An 18182-nucleotide genomic window follows, 5' to 3' on the forward strand; every position below is an offset into this window, starting at 1 on the left:
ACCATGTGGTTGCTGGGAATTGAACTCAGGACCTTTGGAAGAGCAGGCAATGCTCTTAACCTCTGAGCCATCTCTCCAGCCCCAAGGTAAAATCTTTTGAGAGGAGGGAACCTCAACTAAGAAAATGCCTCCATAAAAATCAGGTTGCAAACAAGCCTGTTGGGCACTTTCTTAATTAGTGATTAAGGGGGGGGGGGCTTGTGGGTGGGGCTATCTCTGGGCTAGTGGGCCTGGGCTCTATAAGAAAGGCATCTGCTGGGTGGTGGTGAAATTCCAGCCCCCAGGAGGCAGAGGCAAGCGGGTCTCTGAGTTCAAGGCCAGCTTGGTCCACAGAGTTCCAGCACAGCCAGGGCTACACAGAGAAACCCTATCTTTAAACGCACCCCCCACCCCTGAAAAAAGAAAGGAGTCTGAGCAAGCCATGAAAGTAAGTCAGTAAACAGCACCCTCCAAGTCTCTGCATCAGCTCCTGCCTCCAGGATCCCGTCTTGACTTCCCTTCCTTAGATAATGAACAGTGATCTGGAAGTGTAAGCCAAATAAACTCTTTCCTCCCCAATTTGATTTTGGTCATAGTGTTTTATCATAGCAACAGTAACCCAAAGTCAGACACCTTTCTCTTCTAGAACTCTGTAGATCAAGATGGCCTTGACTCATAGGATCTACCCACACCCACCTCTGCCTCCTAAGTATTGGGATTAAACGCTTATGGTATTGTGCCTGATTAAAAAAAATTATCAGAGCGGGGCGGTGATGGCGCACGCCTTTAATCCCAGCACTGGGGAGGCAGAGGCAGGCGAATCTCTGTGAGTTCAAGGCCAGCCTGGTCTACAAGAGCTAGTTCCAGGACAGGAACCAAAAAACTACAGAGAAACCCTGTCTCAAAAATCAAAAAAAAAAAAATTATCAGGATAATATCAGAGGCTAACTAATGGGAGTTGATTTTCTTCTTCCCCCATGTGGAATCTGGGGATCGAACTCACATCAATAGACTTGGCAACAAGTGCCTTTACTTGCTGAACTAGCTCAGCGGTCCAAGGTCTGCATTTCATGGCCTCTGTCTAGTAGTGTATAAAGGATTGCTGTCATTATTTATACTGCTGAGCAGATGTTGTCAGCAGTTTGGTAATCAGAAGCGCGGTCTATGTGTCTAAGTCCTGGGGTCTACGTTCTTTTGATCTGCCATGTTGTTCTCTGAATATGCTTTGGTTCTCTGCTACAACAAGGCACCAATCTTCCCAGGTCCTAGAATCAGCCGGTAGGTACTCCAGTCTGATTCTGGTGTGGGAGTGTAGTTAATGGAGAGAGAGTGCCTACCGTATCCAAGGCCCTGACTTCTATGCTGTACCCACGTAAGGGGGCGGGGGTTAGAAAGACTAAAGGAAACCACATTTCTCAGAGTGGGAGATGGACGGTGTCAACGCAGAAGGGAGGAAACACAGCACAAACCCTGTTCTACTGGATGGGAGCTGGTGATAATCACCCTCGTGTTTCTATCTACAGGTAGGAAATGAATGTAGGGAGTCGAGTGCTCACCAGTTACAGCACTTGATACTCTTGCAGAGGACCTGGGTTCAGTTCTCAGCATCCATGTGGCAGCTCACAACCAAGCATCAATAACTCTAGTCCCAGGGGATCCAACACCCTCTCTGGCCTCTGCAGGCACTGCACACATATGGCGCACAGCCAGCTATGCAGGCAAAACACATACACATAAAATAAACCTAAAAAATTTTAAAATTGAATTATAATTTTTCTTTTTAAGCATCACAAAAACTGCTTCAACAGGGCTTTCCCCTTGTTGGCTGTGGGGCTCAGATGCAAAGCGCCTGCGCACTCAGGCATGTCCCGAAGGCTGGTAGTCACCACTGCTGCTGCTGTCCTCACTCTTTGGAAGAGGAAGCTGAGGAGGTGGAACCCCTCTGCCAGGCCGGAAGCTAGGTACCTCTCACTGTAGGGAGCTGTGTATTTCCTGTGCCCTGGGTATGTTAAGATCATACCTTAAGAGGACAGGTGTCATTTCTGGAATCCTTGGAGGGGAGAGAAGGCTGTGGTTAGGATCGCTATAGATCAGAGGCTGACTGGAGCCATTTGTTCAGAGAAGTCCAGGGCTTTTCTGTCTTAGGGTTTCTTCCTCCTTCCTTCCTTCCTTCCTTTCCTTCCTTCCTCCTTCCTTCCTTCTTTCCTTTTTCTTTTCTTTTCTCCCAAGACATGGTTTCTTTGTGTAACAGTCCTAGCTGTCCTAGAACTACTGAAACTTGCTCTGTAGACCAGGCTGGCCTTGAACTCACAGAGATCCGCTGGCCTCTGCCTCTCAAGTGCTGGGGTTAAAGGCGTGAACCACCACCACCCGGTCTCTGTGGGATCTTATGGAGGCATTTTCTCAATTAAGGCTCCCTCTTTTCTGATGAGGGTAGCTAGTGTCAAGTTTACATAAAACTAACCAGTATAGGTTCTAACTGGGAGTTGACACAGACCGGTCCTCAGAGACCTGAGTCTGATAGGGGAGATAAACCCTGCTCTTTGGGAATGTTCTTCTGAGGTTCAACCCTCAGGAGTCACTTTTTCAAGAAGGGAGATACGACCGGGCTCTCAGGAAATGTTTGGTAATAATCTTCCAACAGTGTAGCACTACCAGGTTTACAAAGTAAAAAAATATATGCACACGGGGCATCAGGTGATACACTCGGGCAATCTCAGCGCTTTGAGAAGAAGGTAGGTGGACCAGGAGCACAAGTTTGCCCTTGCCTCCGGTACAGCATCCCCAACAACAGCAAAACAAAGCAAGCCCTCACCACCACTCTCACCACCAACACAAAGCAGTTTTCCAGACAGTAAGAGCATTAAACCAAGTGCCAACAGTTTCTAAGCCTGGGGCTCTATGCTAACTACAGTTCTGTGCGCTTTTCCAAAAGCCTGGTCCAGCATGATGGAGTAGGTTTGGTGAGTGATTTCTTCCTGGGTCTCAACTGCCGCTCGCAGGAAAAGACAACTGAAGATATTGCTCGACCAAAACTTTTAACTTCCAGCCCTTTCAAGATGTGAGCTCAGACCTTTCTAGAAATCTCCCAGGTATCTGGTGACCATAGCAACTCAAACCAAACTCTGCGGCCGCAAGCCTCGCCCACCGCTTTAGGGTCGCGCCTGTTGATTTGCTCCGCCCGTTAGCCAATGACCGGTGAAGCGGGCTGTGTTCCGGGAGCTCAATGGCCAGCGATGGACGGGGAGGCGGGAGGAGAGCAGGGGAGGGTGGAGCCAGGCGGCCGGGACGATGCGTGTTTCCGGCTCCGCTGCGGAAGGCCAGCTAGGGGAACCGTTGGGGCCCGACTCGAACCGTGCAGAGCGCGGGCATCGCCGAGCGCGAGTGCGGAGCTCGGAGCGCAGCGAGATGGGCGGGGAACAGGAGGAGGAGCGCTTCGACGGCATGCTGCTGGCCATGGCGCAGCAGCACGAGGGCGGCGTGCAGGAGGTAAGTGGCGTGGCCCGTGCCCCGGCCCTTGTCCGCGGTGGATCGCCGAGACCTCCCCCACCCCGGCCTCGCAGGTCCCCGAGGCCCCGCAGCTGGTCCCCGCGCCCCAACTTCCGGTCCACCCACCCGGCGGGCGAAGTCTCACTCCCACGCTATCAGCGCCCCGTACCTGGCCCCCAAGAGCAATCTCGTGATTCCAGAGTGACCCCAAAGCTCCCCTCATCCATTCTGGGCTCCACGCGTTCTTCTGCTTGCATTTTAATGATTCCTCACTAGGACATCCCTGGACCGACTCTCCCAGGCGTGATTTCCATCTTGACCAGAAGTGAAGCCTACCTAACACACACACTGCGTGGGGTAGTGAGAACCGGGGCGAAGTCAGCACGTGGCCTTTTTAAACTTGAATCGGGGAAGTGAACCGGAGACCTGTAGACGCCTCAGTTGCCCTCTACGGGGTTAAGCGTTCTGCATGGTCTAATCTCAGTTGCCCAGTCTGTGAGGTGAAAAGTGGGAATGCCAGTTCTTGGTTTTGGTTTTATGAGTCAGGGTCTAGCTGTGTATCCCTGGCTTGCCCAGAACTTGTTGGATAGACGAAGGTGACTTCCAATTCAGGGTCATCCTCCTGCCTCTGCCTTCTGAGTGCAGATGTGCGCCACCCTGCGCGGCTCCTAGTTTTCTTGAATTTTAGGGAAGTAGTACTTTTAAAGTTCATAAGGCTTGTTCATCAAGTGTTTGCCATTATTGTGTACAAGACACAGAAGACTGGACCCTGGAGATGCAGACACAGCCGGAGACCAGGCCTTGCCTTCATGGAGTTACTTACGCACAAAGAGAACTTTTGCTTAAAAAAAAAAGTACTTGTCAGGTGTGTCTTTAATCCCAGCACTGGGGAGGCAGAGGCAGGTGGGAAAGGTGGATATTTTGAGTTTGAGGTCAGCCTAGTCTACAGAGCTAATTCCAAGATATCCAGGGCTATTTAGAGAAGAAACTCTCTTAAAAAACAAAACCAAATTATTATAATTTGGTGTTTGTGTCAGGACAACTGTGGGGCCAGTTCTCTCCTGCCGCCTATATGTGGGTTCATGATCTTAGGTTGCCAGGCTCTTGAGATAGTCACTGTTTACCCAGGGAGCCATCTTGCTGGCCACAATGAGCATTAGACGTATACCTCAGGCCGGGCGATGGTGGCGCACGCCTTTAATCCCAGCACTCGGGAGGTAGAGGCAGGTGGATCTCTGTGAGTTCGAGACCAGCCTGGTCTACAGAGCTAGTTCCAGGACAGGTTCCAAAGCCACAGAGAAACCCTATTTCGAAAAACCAAAAAAAAAAAAAAAAAAAAAAAAGTATACCTCAGGGCGCCGGACAGTGGTGGCACACGCCTTTAATCCCAGCACTCTGTCTCAAAAAAACAAAAACAAAAAAAAGTAAGTATACCTTAGGGTTTGAATGATGTTCATAACTGTTAATCTGGTACTGGGAAGGAAGAGGCAGAATTACTATAAGTTAGAGGCTAGCCTGCTCTGTATAAGCAAGTTCTTGGCCAGTCAGATACATAGTGAGACCCCCAAATATATAGCCCATAGGTGATGTTGAGTGACCAGACCTAGTTAACACCATGGGTGTGGTTTATGGTCTACAAAGATACATGTGCTGTTAACTGTTTTTTTGTGTCCCCCCCCCCCCCCAAATGGAAATGCAGGCAGAGGTTGAAAAGCCTACAGTGGTTCTGACGGTCCTTTGATTCTACAAGTGCCCGAGGGTCAGAGAGTGACAGGTTTACCTAAAATCAGACCCGAAGCCCCTCACCTAGATAGGCTCCTTTCGTCTGTCGCTGGGGGTGGGTTTTCATTTAGCTTTCCGTTAGGTCTTAGGGTTACCGTATTGCATCGAAACACCATGACCAAAAGCATCTTGGGAGGAAAGGGTTTACTTCACTCACAACTCTGTGTAACAGTTCATCATCAAAAGCAGTGCGGGCAGGATCCTGGAGGCAGGAACTGATGCAGAGGCCATGGAGGGGTGCTGCTTACCTGCTTGCTCCTAACAGTTTACTCAGCCTGCTTTGTTAGAGAACTTAGGACCATCACTGGGGGAGGGGGCACCCACAGTGTGCTGGACCCTTCCACATCAGGGGTGGGGTAGCCCAGTCTTCTGGAGGCATTCTGTCAACCGAGGCTTACTCCTCCTGACTTTAGCCTGTCAAGTTGACATAAAATCAGTCACTACACATTCCAAGTCTTTCTCTAGGTGCTTGTGTTGACCGAGGACTTCTGAATCCCTCCTCGTGGGAGAGAGTGTCAGACCTGCAAACATGAACTGTGGTGATACTTTGTTTGTGCTTTAACAAATACAGCTTGCTTGAAGATCAGAGAAGCAGAGCGGCCAGTCACTAGTTCTTGCCTCTACCCAATCCTCAGGCTGGAAGGGTGATCCTCTCTATATGAATCCTTAGACTGATTCCTGATCTTCTGTCTCCTCTTGACTTATATTCCTCTCTCCGCCTAGCCACATCCCTTTCTGTCTCCACCTCCCTAGTGCTGGGAGTGAAGATGTGGGGTGTCACCACCTGGGTCAGTCTCCTGTAGCAGGATTAATAAAAACCCAGAGGCAGAAATTGGAGTTCAACTTGAAGGTCAGAAAAGCGAAACAGCCAGCCATTGGTTCTTACCTCAACCTCAGTCTGAAATGTCATCCTGCCTCCAGCAATCTCAGAATGAGACTGTGAGAGCTGCCTCCTCCCGCTTTAAATCACCACAGGGAAAAGCCTCCTTGTCTCCATTCCCCTAAACTAACAAAATGGGTTTGGGAGTGAGTTCACTTTCTGTTTTAATGAATTTAAAGTACCTAGAAGTAGGGATTTCACAGTGGGGTAAGTTCTTATGTCAAATTTAGAACCATTGATGAACCTTGAAGACATTTATGCTAAGTGAAATAAGAAAGAACACTGCCATGCATCATGGCACACACCTTTAATCCCAGCACTCAGAAGCCAGAGGCGGGAAGGTCTGAGCTTGAGGCCAGCCTGGTTTACACAGCAAGTTCCAGGACAGCCAGGGCTACACTGAGAAACCCTGTCTCGAAACAACAGAAAGCTGAGGATGTCCATGGAGAGTCGGATGATAACAGTGAACCTCAGAGCATCCCAGCTCAGCAGTCCGGTGCAGCGCGCTGACTCTGGCTGTCTAGGATCGCCAAACATCATCATCTGTACACATAGCCCAGGGACCACATAGATTCAATTTCTACTCAGTGCGTGCTGCTGTATCAGAGTGAAGTCTAAGCCCTAAGGTGCCTTAGGTCATCAGCTGGTGACCCTTTGTATGTAGGAAGAGTCTACCGTCTGCTAGCCTCTCTCCTGTGCTAGACGCTCCCAAGGTTCACTGTCAAAAAAGAAGAGCGTGAACTGAACGCCAGCCTTGCTCTCAGCTTCCCAAGGACCATCTGCCCCAAGCTTCTGCTTCTAATTACACCAACAGGAAAAATAGCTAGAACAACACTAGGGAAATAAAATCACCCACTGGATAGCTGAGGCTGACCGTGAACCCATGGTCCTCCTCCTCAGCCTGGATAGCTGAGGCTGACCGTGAACCCATGGTCCTCCTCCCTCAGCCTCCTGAGTGCTCCCACACACAGTTATCATCCTTACTTTTTTAAATTATTTAGCTGGCGTGATGCTGCATGCTTTTAATTCCAGCACTTGGGCGGCAGGGGCAGATGAATTGAATTTGAGACCAGCTAGGGCTATATAGTAAGATCCTGTCTCAAAACCAACAGGGGTTAAAGAGATGGCTGAGTTATGAGCCTATACTGCTCTTCCAGAGGACCCGAGTTCGATTCCCAACATTCAGTGTCAGGCAGCTCACAACTCAATGGCCTGTCACATGAGCTTCAGGGGATTCCTGCTCTGGTCTTTGTGAGCTGGTCTTTCTGTGCCAGATGCTCCTATGGGCTCTTTTTTAAAGAGATTAACTTATTTTTACCTTACGTGTGTGAGTGTGTGCGTGCATGTGTGCATGTGCCCTGTGTGTTTCTGGTGCCATGGACACTAGCAAAGGGTGTTATGAGCGACCATCTCTGTGCTGGGAACTTAATCCAGGTTGTTTTGCAAGAGCAGGAAGTGCTCTTCATGGTTCAGTCACCATTCAAGTCCCGTCCTAACCCCTAATTAATCCTGAGTGCTGAATTAACGGTGTCTAACACCACTGCCCAGCACATGTGTGTTTATATGTGCGTGTGGCGGTTAGATGACAACTCCCAGGAGCTGTTTCTTCTGTGGGTTCTGAGCAGTGGAGCCCAGGCTGTCAGGCTTACATGACAGGGCCCTAAACAGTGAGCCATCTCTAGACCTTTTGATGGGCTTTACTGTCTAACCGTGAAGGCTTGGTTCAGGCATTTCAAGTCCTGGATGTAGAGGAAGCATGTCTGACGGGTCCAGCCTCGCTGTGAAGAGGAATGTGTACGTACACACAAGAAATGAGCATTTGGGGGCTGGAGAGATGGCTCAGTGGTTAAGAGCATTGTGTGCTCTTCCAAAGGACCCGAGTTCGATTCCCAGCAACCACATGGTGGCCCACAACCATCTGTAATGAGGGCTGGTGTCCTCTTCTGGCCTACAGACATATATGCAAACAGAATAGTGGGTCCATAATAAATAAATATTTAAAAAAAAAAAAGAAATGAGCGTTTGTCCTTCACACTGAAGGTCCTGGCAGAAGGGGCTTTGGGGCTTGGTGGGGAGGCTGGCTGTCAGGGGAGAGGTTCAGAGGTAAAGCTCATGTTCAGATTCTCTCCTAAGCTAGAACATTGTCTGCAGCTGAGGACCCCATCCTGAGCCCCAACTCTCAACCTCTCCCTCTGTCTTTCAGCTTGTGAACACCTTCTTCAGCTTTCTTCGACGCAAAACAGATTTTTTTATTGGAGGAGAAGAGGGGATGGCAGAGAAGGTGAGTGCTGGGGACCCTTTTCCTTCGGCAGGTCTAAATCGGGGCAGAATGCTAGCAGAGGGGGACTGGGGAGGGGAGTATCACCAAGGCCCTGCTTGGGTATTTTACATTCTTCAGAGTCCTGGGCTGAGCTATAGAAACACCTTGGAGGGGCTGGAGAGATGGCTCAGTGGTTAAGAGCATTGCCTGCTCTTCCAAAGGTCCTGAGTTCAATTCCCGGCAACCACATGGTGGCTCACAACCATCTGTAATGAGGTCTGGTGCCCTCTTCTGGCCTGCAGGCATACACACAGACAGAATATTGTATACATAATAAATAAATAAATAAATACTTTAAAAAAAAAAAAACACCTTGGAGACCGGCTGCTATAGGCTTGCTTTCTGTCTGCGAATCACCCCCCAGCCCCATTAGGTTTTTATCTGACTGGGAGATGAGTGGACAGTCTCTCTCTCTCTCTCTCTCTCTCTCTCTCTCACACACACACACACACACACACACACACGAATAGCCATATAAAAGCAGAGCGAGAGGCAGGGTGTCGTACCTCCGTGCCCTCTCTAGGCTTGCTTTCCTCCCGGGATCTTGATGCTCAGCAGCTAGGAATGGTCCAGGCTCCATCACTCAGGGGATTGCATGTGTAAGCGCTTGTGACTGACTACTGAATCATTGGCTGTCGGCCACTTCAGTTCACAGGTTCTCTCCGCTGCCTTCTTCCACTGGGGAGGGGTTTGTAAGATCCAGCCTCAGCTGTTGCTGCATCTTCCTAGCAACCAGCAGCCAGCCCTGAGCTATGAGACAGGGTTCTGACAGACACGGTTTCACTCTAACAGAAGATGCTCCGTCTGTCTGGAAATACCAAGGACTTAGGAGCTTTGTGTCGGGAACCTGGTCAAAGACTTGGTTTCTTGCTGTCGCTCATGTCTCCCTTGTCGGTGTAGTGTGTCTTTATTCTCTAGATGGTTTTTCTGCCCTAGAACTCACTGTGCTTAGACAGGAAGGACGAAATGGTGGGTGTTTTCTCCGGCACCTTCAGCTTGCGCCTACCGTTCAGTGCTGTTCTACCATCTTTCTTGTGTCTGTGGAAGCTTCCGTCACTGTCCACTCCTGTAGGTGTTTCCAAGGTGGCCTGTGAGGTGGGTTTTTGGTCTACTGTTAGAACTCAAGGATTTGCCGGGCGCTGGTGGCGCACACCTTTAATCCCAGCACTAGCAGAAGCAGGTGGATCTCTGTGAGTTCGAGGCCAGCCTGGTCTACAGCGCGAGTTCCAGGATAGCCAGAGATACACAGAGAAACTCTGTCTCAACCCCCTCCCCCCCCAAAAAAAAACCCAAAAAAAAAAAAGCAAATTTATGGGCTTGGGTAAACATGTTCCAGGGTTGTTACCAAGTCAAATCATGAGGGAAATCTGTGTCAAAGGACACAGGCCAGTTTGGCTTTTTTTTTGGGGGGGGGGGTTCTCTGCATAGCTTTGGAGCCTGTCCTGAAACTCACTGTGTAGACCGGACTGTCCTGGAACTCACAGAGACCTACCTGACTGCTCCCGAGAGAAGAGCTGTCGAGACTGAGTTCACTTCCTGTTCCTCCCAGCGTTCTGTTTACTCCTCCCACCTATCTTCTAACCAATAAAATGGGCCAAGGCAGTTCCTTTATTAGCCAATGACCTTCCTCCATCACGGCCCAGTTTGACTTTTGATATTAGCGTGAGATTTGAGATTCCATCCAGTCCCCGTGTGAACTGCTGTCAGCTTCCATCTTGGGAGTTTGTCATGCTCTCGTCACTGTGCTCCCAGATCCCTCTACTTGCTTAGGTGACTGCCTCCTTCTTTTTGTTTGTCCTTGGCTGTCCAGTCTTTGTCTTTTAAGTACTTGTGTGCGGGACTGGGGACTAACCCTTAGGCTAGGCGCCATGCTAGGTGAGGTGTATATCTGCCTTCAACCCTAGTTCCAGTCTTGATATGGAGAGCACAGTAGCCTCAAACATGACCTTCCCTCTTCTGCTTCTGGAATGTGGGACCACAGGAGTGCGGCCACCGCACCTGGTCATGTCACGGATTCTTCAGAAAAATTCTGCAAATTCTGTAAATGTTTGAACAGATGTGCTTCCCAGTTAGCAGTTTAGTGAACGGTGTTGTGTAAAATGACTCTGCGTTCAGGAAGGTGGTTGAGGTATTTGAGATGCTGCAGAGAGCTCAGGCAGCTTCAGAGGGCATGAGGCCCAGCCCTCCTGAGTCCTCTCAAGTGAGAAAGGAGCTGATGGCAAAGTTAGTGCTGTTCAGGGGCCTTGTTCTTCAGAAGACAGGGATCTTGACTTGGTGAGAAACAGAATGTGGCTTGAAAGCCTCCGTGGGGCTAATCGTGGGCGGAACAAGGCTGCCCCGAGTAAAGGGAGCAGCAACAGCGGGTGCAGAGCTGTAGAAGTTCCTGCGTGCCCGCACACTTGCTCGCGCTCTGCAGGCCAGATGAAAGGACCTGGGCAGAGGCCGAGGGTCATGGCTGCAAGCTGGGGAGCAGTGGGCATTCTGTGGGCATTCCGCTGCTGCTGGAGCTCATGGAGGGAGACAGCTCCACCTAGGCAGCCAGCGTCTTAAGACTGGTACTAAGTGGGTCTTTATAGATGATGCTTTTCTCTGACCTTGGACACTGTTGTCACTCAAAACGAGGAGCTCCCAAGGAGGAAAAGGATGCCAAGGCTGCTGGTTTGTGGGGTGGGTCAGTGTAACAAGCTTTCTTGTTGACTGTCTTTGGATTGCCAGTCCCCGAGTGACATGGAGAGTTAATTACGAAAGCTTGGTCTTAGCTTAGGCTTTTTCCCACTTTGCTCTTAAATTACTTTGTCTGTATTAATCTGCATTCTGTCTTGTGACTCAGTTACCTGTGCCATATGTCCTTCTTGTTAGCGTCTCCCTGGTATCTCCCCGCCTCTCTTCTTCCCAGTTTTCTTTCTCCCCAGAAACCCTGCCTGTTCTCTCCTGCTTAGCTATTGGCCATTTTGCTCTTTATTAAACCAGTCACAGTGATGCATCTTTACAGTGTAAAAATACCCTCCAACAGGTAAGGGTGGAGATAAGCCAGGGCAGTTCTGCTTGTCCCTTAGGTGAGGGCCTGCCGACGTGGGCCTCTTCCACCCCAGCTCCAGGTGTCTCCTCACTGAGACCTCTTGGTCTTCCCCTGGGGCCCAAGAGGCCACTTGGAAGTTGAAAAAGGGAAGGGGTCAAGGATGCCTCTCCAACCCAGTCTGGAAAGGGAGAAAGGTGGGGGTAGGTGGGCCTGAAAGAATCAACAGGACTCCTCTGAGCATCCCTGAGCAGAGGTGTACCTCTGTTGTCCACTGCTTGAATGTGTTATGAGACTCTTGAGTCTTCGGGTTGGGTGTAAGTCTGCCCTGTCAGACTAGGAACCATCCTTGTCCCTGTCAGCTCTATCAGAAAAACACCTGTGGGTGCTGGAGAGATGGCTCAGGAGAAGAGCGCTGGCTGCACTTCCAGAGGTCCTGAGTTCAATTCCCAGCAACCAGTGGCTCACAACCATCTGAATGAGATCTGGTGCCCTCTTCTAGCCTGCAGGGCAGGGATATATGCAGGCAGAGCACTGTTTACATAATAAATAAGTAAGTAAGTAAATAAATGAATCTTTAAAAGAAGACTTCACTTTCCCACCTGCTAGCCTGTGACTCCCAACCAAGTGTCAGTGACTGAAGCTTGACCTGTGACCTCCACAGCCTCTGCCTAGATGCCTTTTCTAGCGTGTCTTTTGGTGGGAGGGGCCTGGGAAGAAAGGTCAGAGGCTGATATGGTTGGCCTTTGCCTGGTGGCTCCCCACTGCCCTTTTTTAACCTCTCATGGCGAGGAAGGAATAGGACAAGTGGATTGTGACATGATTTATGGGGCTGGAAGAGGGGAGGTCCCTGTTCCTGCCCCTCCTTGATCAGTGATTGTCAAATGGCTTGAGTTCAAGGTCCCCCTGATTAGAAACTGGGGACAAGGCCCCGTGCTGGAACAGCCTCTGCTGCAGTTGCTCCATGATCTGTTTCTCTCCACAGCGGCGCGGCCTCTGCGCCTCATTGCTCTTGCTCCCATCTCAAACTTGCTGACGCGTTGGTGAAGCTACTCAGGGCGGCATGGGGCTGGGGGTCACAGATAAATGAGAGTCTGGGAGCATTTGGCAGGACTTTGGGTGTGGGAGGCTGCACCCTCCCTCCATCTTAGGCGTGGTGGTGCTTGGCAGATGGTTAATTGAGCTCTGATCACGAGGTGGCTGCTCTGGGGGACCTCAGGTGTGCACTTTGTATCGAATGTGGGTGAGCACAGAAAATTGCATTTTCTAAGGGTCCGTTCAGAGCCTGCTAGGTACACTCAAGAGACACTTGAGCTGGTCCAGGAGGCTGGCCGGTGAGACAGAGACCTCATTTTAGGTGAGAGCAGCAGCTGCCGCGGCTGCCTGTAGAGAGAGATGGGGATGGCTCAGGGTCATAGTTCAGATCTGTGACAGGTGCCATGGGGGTAAGCCCTGGGTGGCAGACATCTAGATGGTTCTGAGGTTGAAGCATCATGGGAGGCCCCCTCAGTGAACGTGAAACAACTTGAAATCAGAAGCTCTCTGTTTAGGAAGGGAAATAGTCTCTTCCCTTTGGGGAGTGCTGCCTTCTGGGGTTGTATGTCTAAGATGGATATAGGCAGGAAGAGAGACGGAACAGGAAGTGTAGACCTGTGTGCTAGGGGAGGCTTCCTAAGGGGGCTGAGCGTGAGTTCTGCTTGCAACAGAAACAGCTACCAGCACCGTCCTCACTGGTGCACAGCTGCGTGCGTACCTGGCAGCACTTGCAAGGTAGAGGCAGGCAGGGGCTTTGTCCCTGGGCCTTAGGACACTGCCGTCTGCTCTGATGTTTCACTGCCCTCCCTAGCTCATCACACAGACATTTAACCACCACAACCAGCTGGCACAGAAGGCCCGGAGAGAGAAGCGAGCTCGGCAGGAGACTGAGCGTCAGGAGAAGGCAGAGCGGGCAGCCAGGCTGGCCAAGGAGGCCAAGGCAGAGACCCTGGGGCCGCAGATCAAGGAGCTGACTGACGAGGAAGCGGAGAGACTGCAGCTGGAGATTGACCAGGTGAGATGGGCCTCCGCCTCTGCCCCATCCCTGAGTGTATCGGCCCTGGGAAGTAGGGCTCTGTCCCACCTGTGTGCCCTGTGTGCCCTTTGCTGCAGAAAAAGGACGCCCAGAATCATGAGGTCCAGCTCAAGAATGGCAGCCTTGACTCACCAGGGAAGCAGGTAAGATAGATTAGCAGGGGCCTGGGCATCACCTTCCTCCCTTGGACAGAATTCCCTCGTCTCCATCCCCTGCCCTCAGCCTTCAAGGTCGCACCCCAAAGACATGGAAAACCTAGAACAGAGCCAGTGTGGCAGCTCACACCAGTAATCTCAGCACTGGGGGGTGGGGGGGTGGGAGACTGAGGCAGAAAAAAATGATATTAATTTGGGCTATATAATGAGAACCTATCTCAAAAGAAATTAAAATAATATTTTTTCAACCCAGGCATAGTGACACAAATCTTTAATCCCAGCACTCAAGAGACAGGGCAGGCGGATCTCTGAGTTCCAGGTCAGCCAGGGTTATGTAGAAAGACATTGTCTATAATGATGATGATGATGATGATAATCTTTTTGTTAAATGGCTTTAAGACTGGGACAATATACCAGGCAGTGGTGGTGCACGCTTTTAATCCCAGCAGGGAGGAAGCAGCAGGTGGATCTCTGTGAGTTCGAGGCCAGCCTGGTCTACAGAGTTCCAGGATAGCCAGGGCTACACTGAGAAATCCTGTCTTGAAAAATCAAAAAATAAAAGACTGGGACAAGAATACCCACAAGTGGGCTGAAAAGATGGCTCAGTGGTTAGGAATACTTGTTGCTTGTGCAGGGGGTCCCAGGTTTGGTTCTCCGCACCCACGTGGTGTCTCACAACCATCTCTAGCTTCAGTTAGATGCCCTCTCCTGTACTCTGAGCACCAGGTGTGCACATGGTGCACACACATACATGCAAACAAAACACTCATACACATGCTCACAAGTCAGGGGGCACCATGAAGGGTGGGCTCAGGGTCAGTGGACTCCACCATATCCTTTGTCACACAACACACTTTGAGCCCTTCTGGCAGAGATCAGAACCTGTTCTTACCTTCGGTTCTCAGGGCCTGGAGTGTGTAGGTCTGCTATGCTTAGGTCTGCTGTCTGTTTGTTTTTTGTTTTTCGAGACAAGGTTTCTTCATAACTTAACTAGCTCTTGGAGACCAGGTTGGCCTTGAACTCACAGAAATTCATCTGCCACTGCCTCCCAAGTGCTGAGATTAAAGGTGTTCGTCACCACCACCCGGCGTAGGTCTGTTGTCTTGTGACTGTTTTGTCCAGTGGCAGTTCTGGGCCTGACTTGGAAGTCTGGTCTGTCAGGTAAGTCACTGAACACTCTGACTTTGAGCAGGATGCTGACGAGGAGGACGAGGAGGAAGATGAGAAGGACAAAGGGAAGCTGAAGCCCAACCTAGGCAATGGAGCTGACCTGCCCAACTACCGCTGGACCCAGACCCTGTCGGAACTAGATCTGGCAGTGCCCTTCCGGGTCAGCTTCCGGCTGAAGGGGAAGGACGTGGTGGTGGACATTCAGCGGCGACACCTCCGGGTGGGCCTCAAAGGACAGCCGCCGATCATTGATGGGGAACTGTACAATGAAGTAAAAGTGGAGGAGAGCTCATGGCTCATTGAGGATGGCAAAGTGGTGACGGTGCACCTGGAGAAGGTAGGGGAGGCCCAGCCTAACCTGGGTGCCGACTGCGGGGAGGAGCCTGCTGACTGGGGAGGGACCAGCTGACTCCCTAAGGCTCCCATAGGTCCTTGGGCCTATTCCTCACTCTGCCCTTGTTTTGTAGTCAGGAAACAGCATCAGTTCAGCTGTGTTCCTGGCTTGGCGCAGGGTGGGCAGAGTCAGGTTGGACAATCTTGTATGCTGAGCTCGTTTCCATCATCCTTGCACATGGGTTCAGTTCCATACATGCTTGCGCACCTACTGTGTGCAGTCTTGTTTGCTGAGCTCTTTGTTCCCACATGCTTGCACATGGGTTCAATTCCATACATGCTTGCGCACCTACTGTGTGCCGGGCACTGTTCTAAGGATGGAGAACAGTGAACAAACAGAAGGATTTTCCCTCATAAAGTCCATATTGTCTTCTATACTGCCTTCCTACAGGTAGGGATTTGCTGGGGTAAATAAAGGTGGTGTCTGAAAAGGGCCGAGAGTCCAAGGACAGCTTTCCCTGGCACAGACGGTGGCTTGGCTGCCGCTCACTCACCTCTGTGCCCTTGTTCTTGGTTTTCCTCCCAGCCAGGATCTCCCTTTTTGTTTGCTTTTTTTTTTTTTTTTTTGTCTTCCTTCTTGTTTACTGCTGATGCCTTAATGCCTAGTCCACCTGTTACTCTAGCCTCTCTCCTCCACTCCTCCACGCTGAGTGCCCACTGCATGTTTCCTTTCCTGATGGGATGATTGGTAACTGTTGGCCTCTGTGTATCTTCCCTGGCTGCTGGGTGGACAGAGGTCCGGTTCTTCTGTATCTCAGGCCCCAGCACAGACCTGCATGGGGCTTGGATACAAGATGTGGATGGGAGAGAGTTTAGTTCTAAAAGGGTTGAGGTGTAATTCCTAGGTCAGAGCTTTCCTTCTCCATGGCTATCTTCCCCCTCCTCTCAGATCAATAAGATGGAATGGTGGAACCGCTTGGTTACCAGTGACCCCGAAATCAATACCAAGAAGATTAACCCTGAGAACTCCAAGGTGAGTCCTGGTTGGCTGGAGACTTTCTGGAATTGAGGGGTAGGTGCTCCAGTGCTTCGTTGACGCTCTCCCCGCCTCTCTAGCTGTCGGACCTGGACAGTGAGACTCGCAGCATGGTGGAGAAGATGATGTATGACCAAAGGCAGAAGTCCATGGGCTTGCCCACCTCCGATGAGCAGAAGAAACAGGAAATCCTCAAGAAGTAAGCAACTCGGGGATTGCCCTGGGGACTTAGGCCACTGAATGGGATTCTAGGCTGCCCTGCCCCCTTCCAGCACGAACCAGCCAAGTTCATGGTTCTGTGGCCTTGGCTTAGTTAACCTGACCACTTGCCAGGGTCATCTCCAGGACAAGGCTACCTTAAGAGTAGGAAGCAATCGGTAAGAGGCGGTTATTGCCACCTACTGGAAATTGGTGCCACTGCTGGCACTTGCCACTTCCAGCCTCCAGGGTTGACATGGCCTTCAGCCGAGGCCCACTCCAGGTCAGGGTTCTGAGGAGGTTAGGCCCAGTGTCAGGACTAGGCTAGGTTGAGATGGACAGCTCACTCCAGTCTTACACTTCTCTTTCCCAGGTTCATGGATCAGCACCCAGAGATGGATTTCTCCAAAGCCAAATTCAACTAGCTCCCGTGTTTGCCTTCCTGAACTCTTGGGACTGAGCCCTTAAACTTCCTTTCCCACCATTTCCTGGGACCTGGGAACCTTAGTGCTGGGGCAGGCATGGGACTTCCCAGGCATGTGAGCTCCAAGGCTCCCCCGGAGATGGGCTGGGTGTTGGGGGTCTCCTCCTCCCCATTTGGCCTGTTACACATTAAAACTATTTACCCTGCTCCATCTGTGTCCTCCCTTTAGCCCCTCCCTGTTGCTGCGGGGACCTGGGGTTTTGGCTTCTAGCCTAGATTCTGTTGTGTGGAATTCTACCTACTAGGGCAGGCTCTTCACTCTGGATCTCAGCTCCTCCATGACTTAGGGGGATGGCGACACAGGCTTTATATAGAGACAGGGTTTCTCTGTATCCTGGAACTTACTTTGTAGACCTCGAACTCAGATCTACCTGCCTCCCCATGTGATTAAAGGTGTGTGCCATCACCACCATGTGGCCTGCTTTAGTTTTTATTGTATGTGTACATGTGCTACAGCACATGTATGAAGTTCAGAGGATAACTTTGTGGGTGAGTTCTCTCCATGTTTATGTGGGCTCCACAGATGGAACTTGGATTGTCCAGTTTGTCTTTCCGCTCTGAGCCACCTCACCTGCCACATGTGTGGCTCTGAGCAGAAGCTACAGCTTCCCAAAGGGACCCATGATCCAACAAGGTGTAACAGCAGCTGTGTATTACCAGGAGACCAGTCCCAGAGTCGAAACAGAAGAGTAATAAAGCTGGGGTGACTTTGCATAGGTGTGGGAGCTGGGAAGGCAGGGTACAGTCCAGTGGAGCCCCACTGTTTGCCTCTGACCTGTTCTCTCAGAGCCAGCACCTATGCAGTGAAGGGCCCAGGAGGCACTTCTGCTCACATCTGGCCCTGGAGCCTCTGCTTCCACTGGAGGGTAGGGGTCGTTGAGTGTTGGGGCTGTGCAGGGTAAAGTAAGTACCCAGCTGTTTTGATAAACCCTTTTCTGAGAATGCGAAGCTTCACAAAGCTGATGGGGAATTGGTTTCTGGGCCAAGACTAGTGTTTAGGGACCATTAACACTCTGACTCTGCTTTCCCGTTCTGTAATCTTTTCCTTAAAAAAAAAATTTTAGATTAATGTGAATCAATGTTTTCCTATATGTATATATATGTACCATCTACATGCTTGGTGCCCACAGCAGTCAGAAAAGGGCATTGTTTACCTTGAACTGGGGTTAGGGATGGTTGTGAGCCATTGTATGGGTACTATACCCCTTTTTGAGGCTGAGTCTTGGTGTGTATCACTGGTTAGCTTTGAACTCAGCGATCCTCTTGTTG

At 50.7% G+C, this 18182-nt stretch overlaps 1 protein-coding gene across 1 annotated transcript; it reads left to right on the top strand.

Annotated features, from left to right (window-relative positions):
- Positions 1 to 3274: 3274 nt before the first annotated feature.
- Nudc (nuclear distribution C, dynein complex regulator) lies at positions 3275 to 17059 on the top strand. The gene is made up of 8 exons (XM_041651964.1): positions 3275 to 3468; positions 8334 to 8411; positions 13313 to 13516; positions 13615 to 13680; positions 14885 to 15199; positions 16145 to 16228; positions 16312 to 16430; positions 16803 to 17059. Exons 1-8 carry the CDS (start codon positions 3388 to 3390, stop codon positions 16852 to 16854), a joined length of 999 nt encoding a protein of 332 aa, XP_041507898.1. The 5' UTR covers positions 3275 to 3387; the 3' UTR covers positions 16855 to 17059.
- The last annotated feature ends 1123 nt before the right edge of the window (positions 17060 to 18182 follow it).

Source organism: Microtus oregoni, unplaced genomic scaffold (genome assembly GCF_018167655.1).
Source record: "Microtus oregoni isolate MIOR12 unplaced genomic scaffold, Mior012 000005F_ref0000423, whole genome shotgun sequence".
Taxonomy (NCBI): Eukaryota; Metazoa; Chordata; class Mammalia; order Rodentia; family Cricetidae; genus Microtus; species Microtus oregoni.

Excerpts from the sequence above, each read along its gene's own strand:
- Nudc (XM_041651964.1), top strand. The coding sequence starts at position 3,388 with ATGGGCGGGGAACAGGAGGAGGAGCGCTTCGACGGCATGCTGCTGGCC. Across the intron at positions 13,681-14,884 it reads TTGACTCACCAGGGAAGCAG|GATGCTGACGAGGAGGACGA; the intron begins GTAAGATAGATT and ends GACTTTGAGCAG. Across the intron at positions 15,200-16,144 it reads TGACGGTGCACCTGGAGAAG|ATCAATAAGATGGAATGGTG; the intron begins GTAGGGGAGGCC and ends CCCTCCTCTCAG.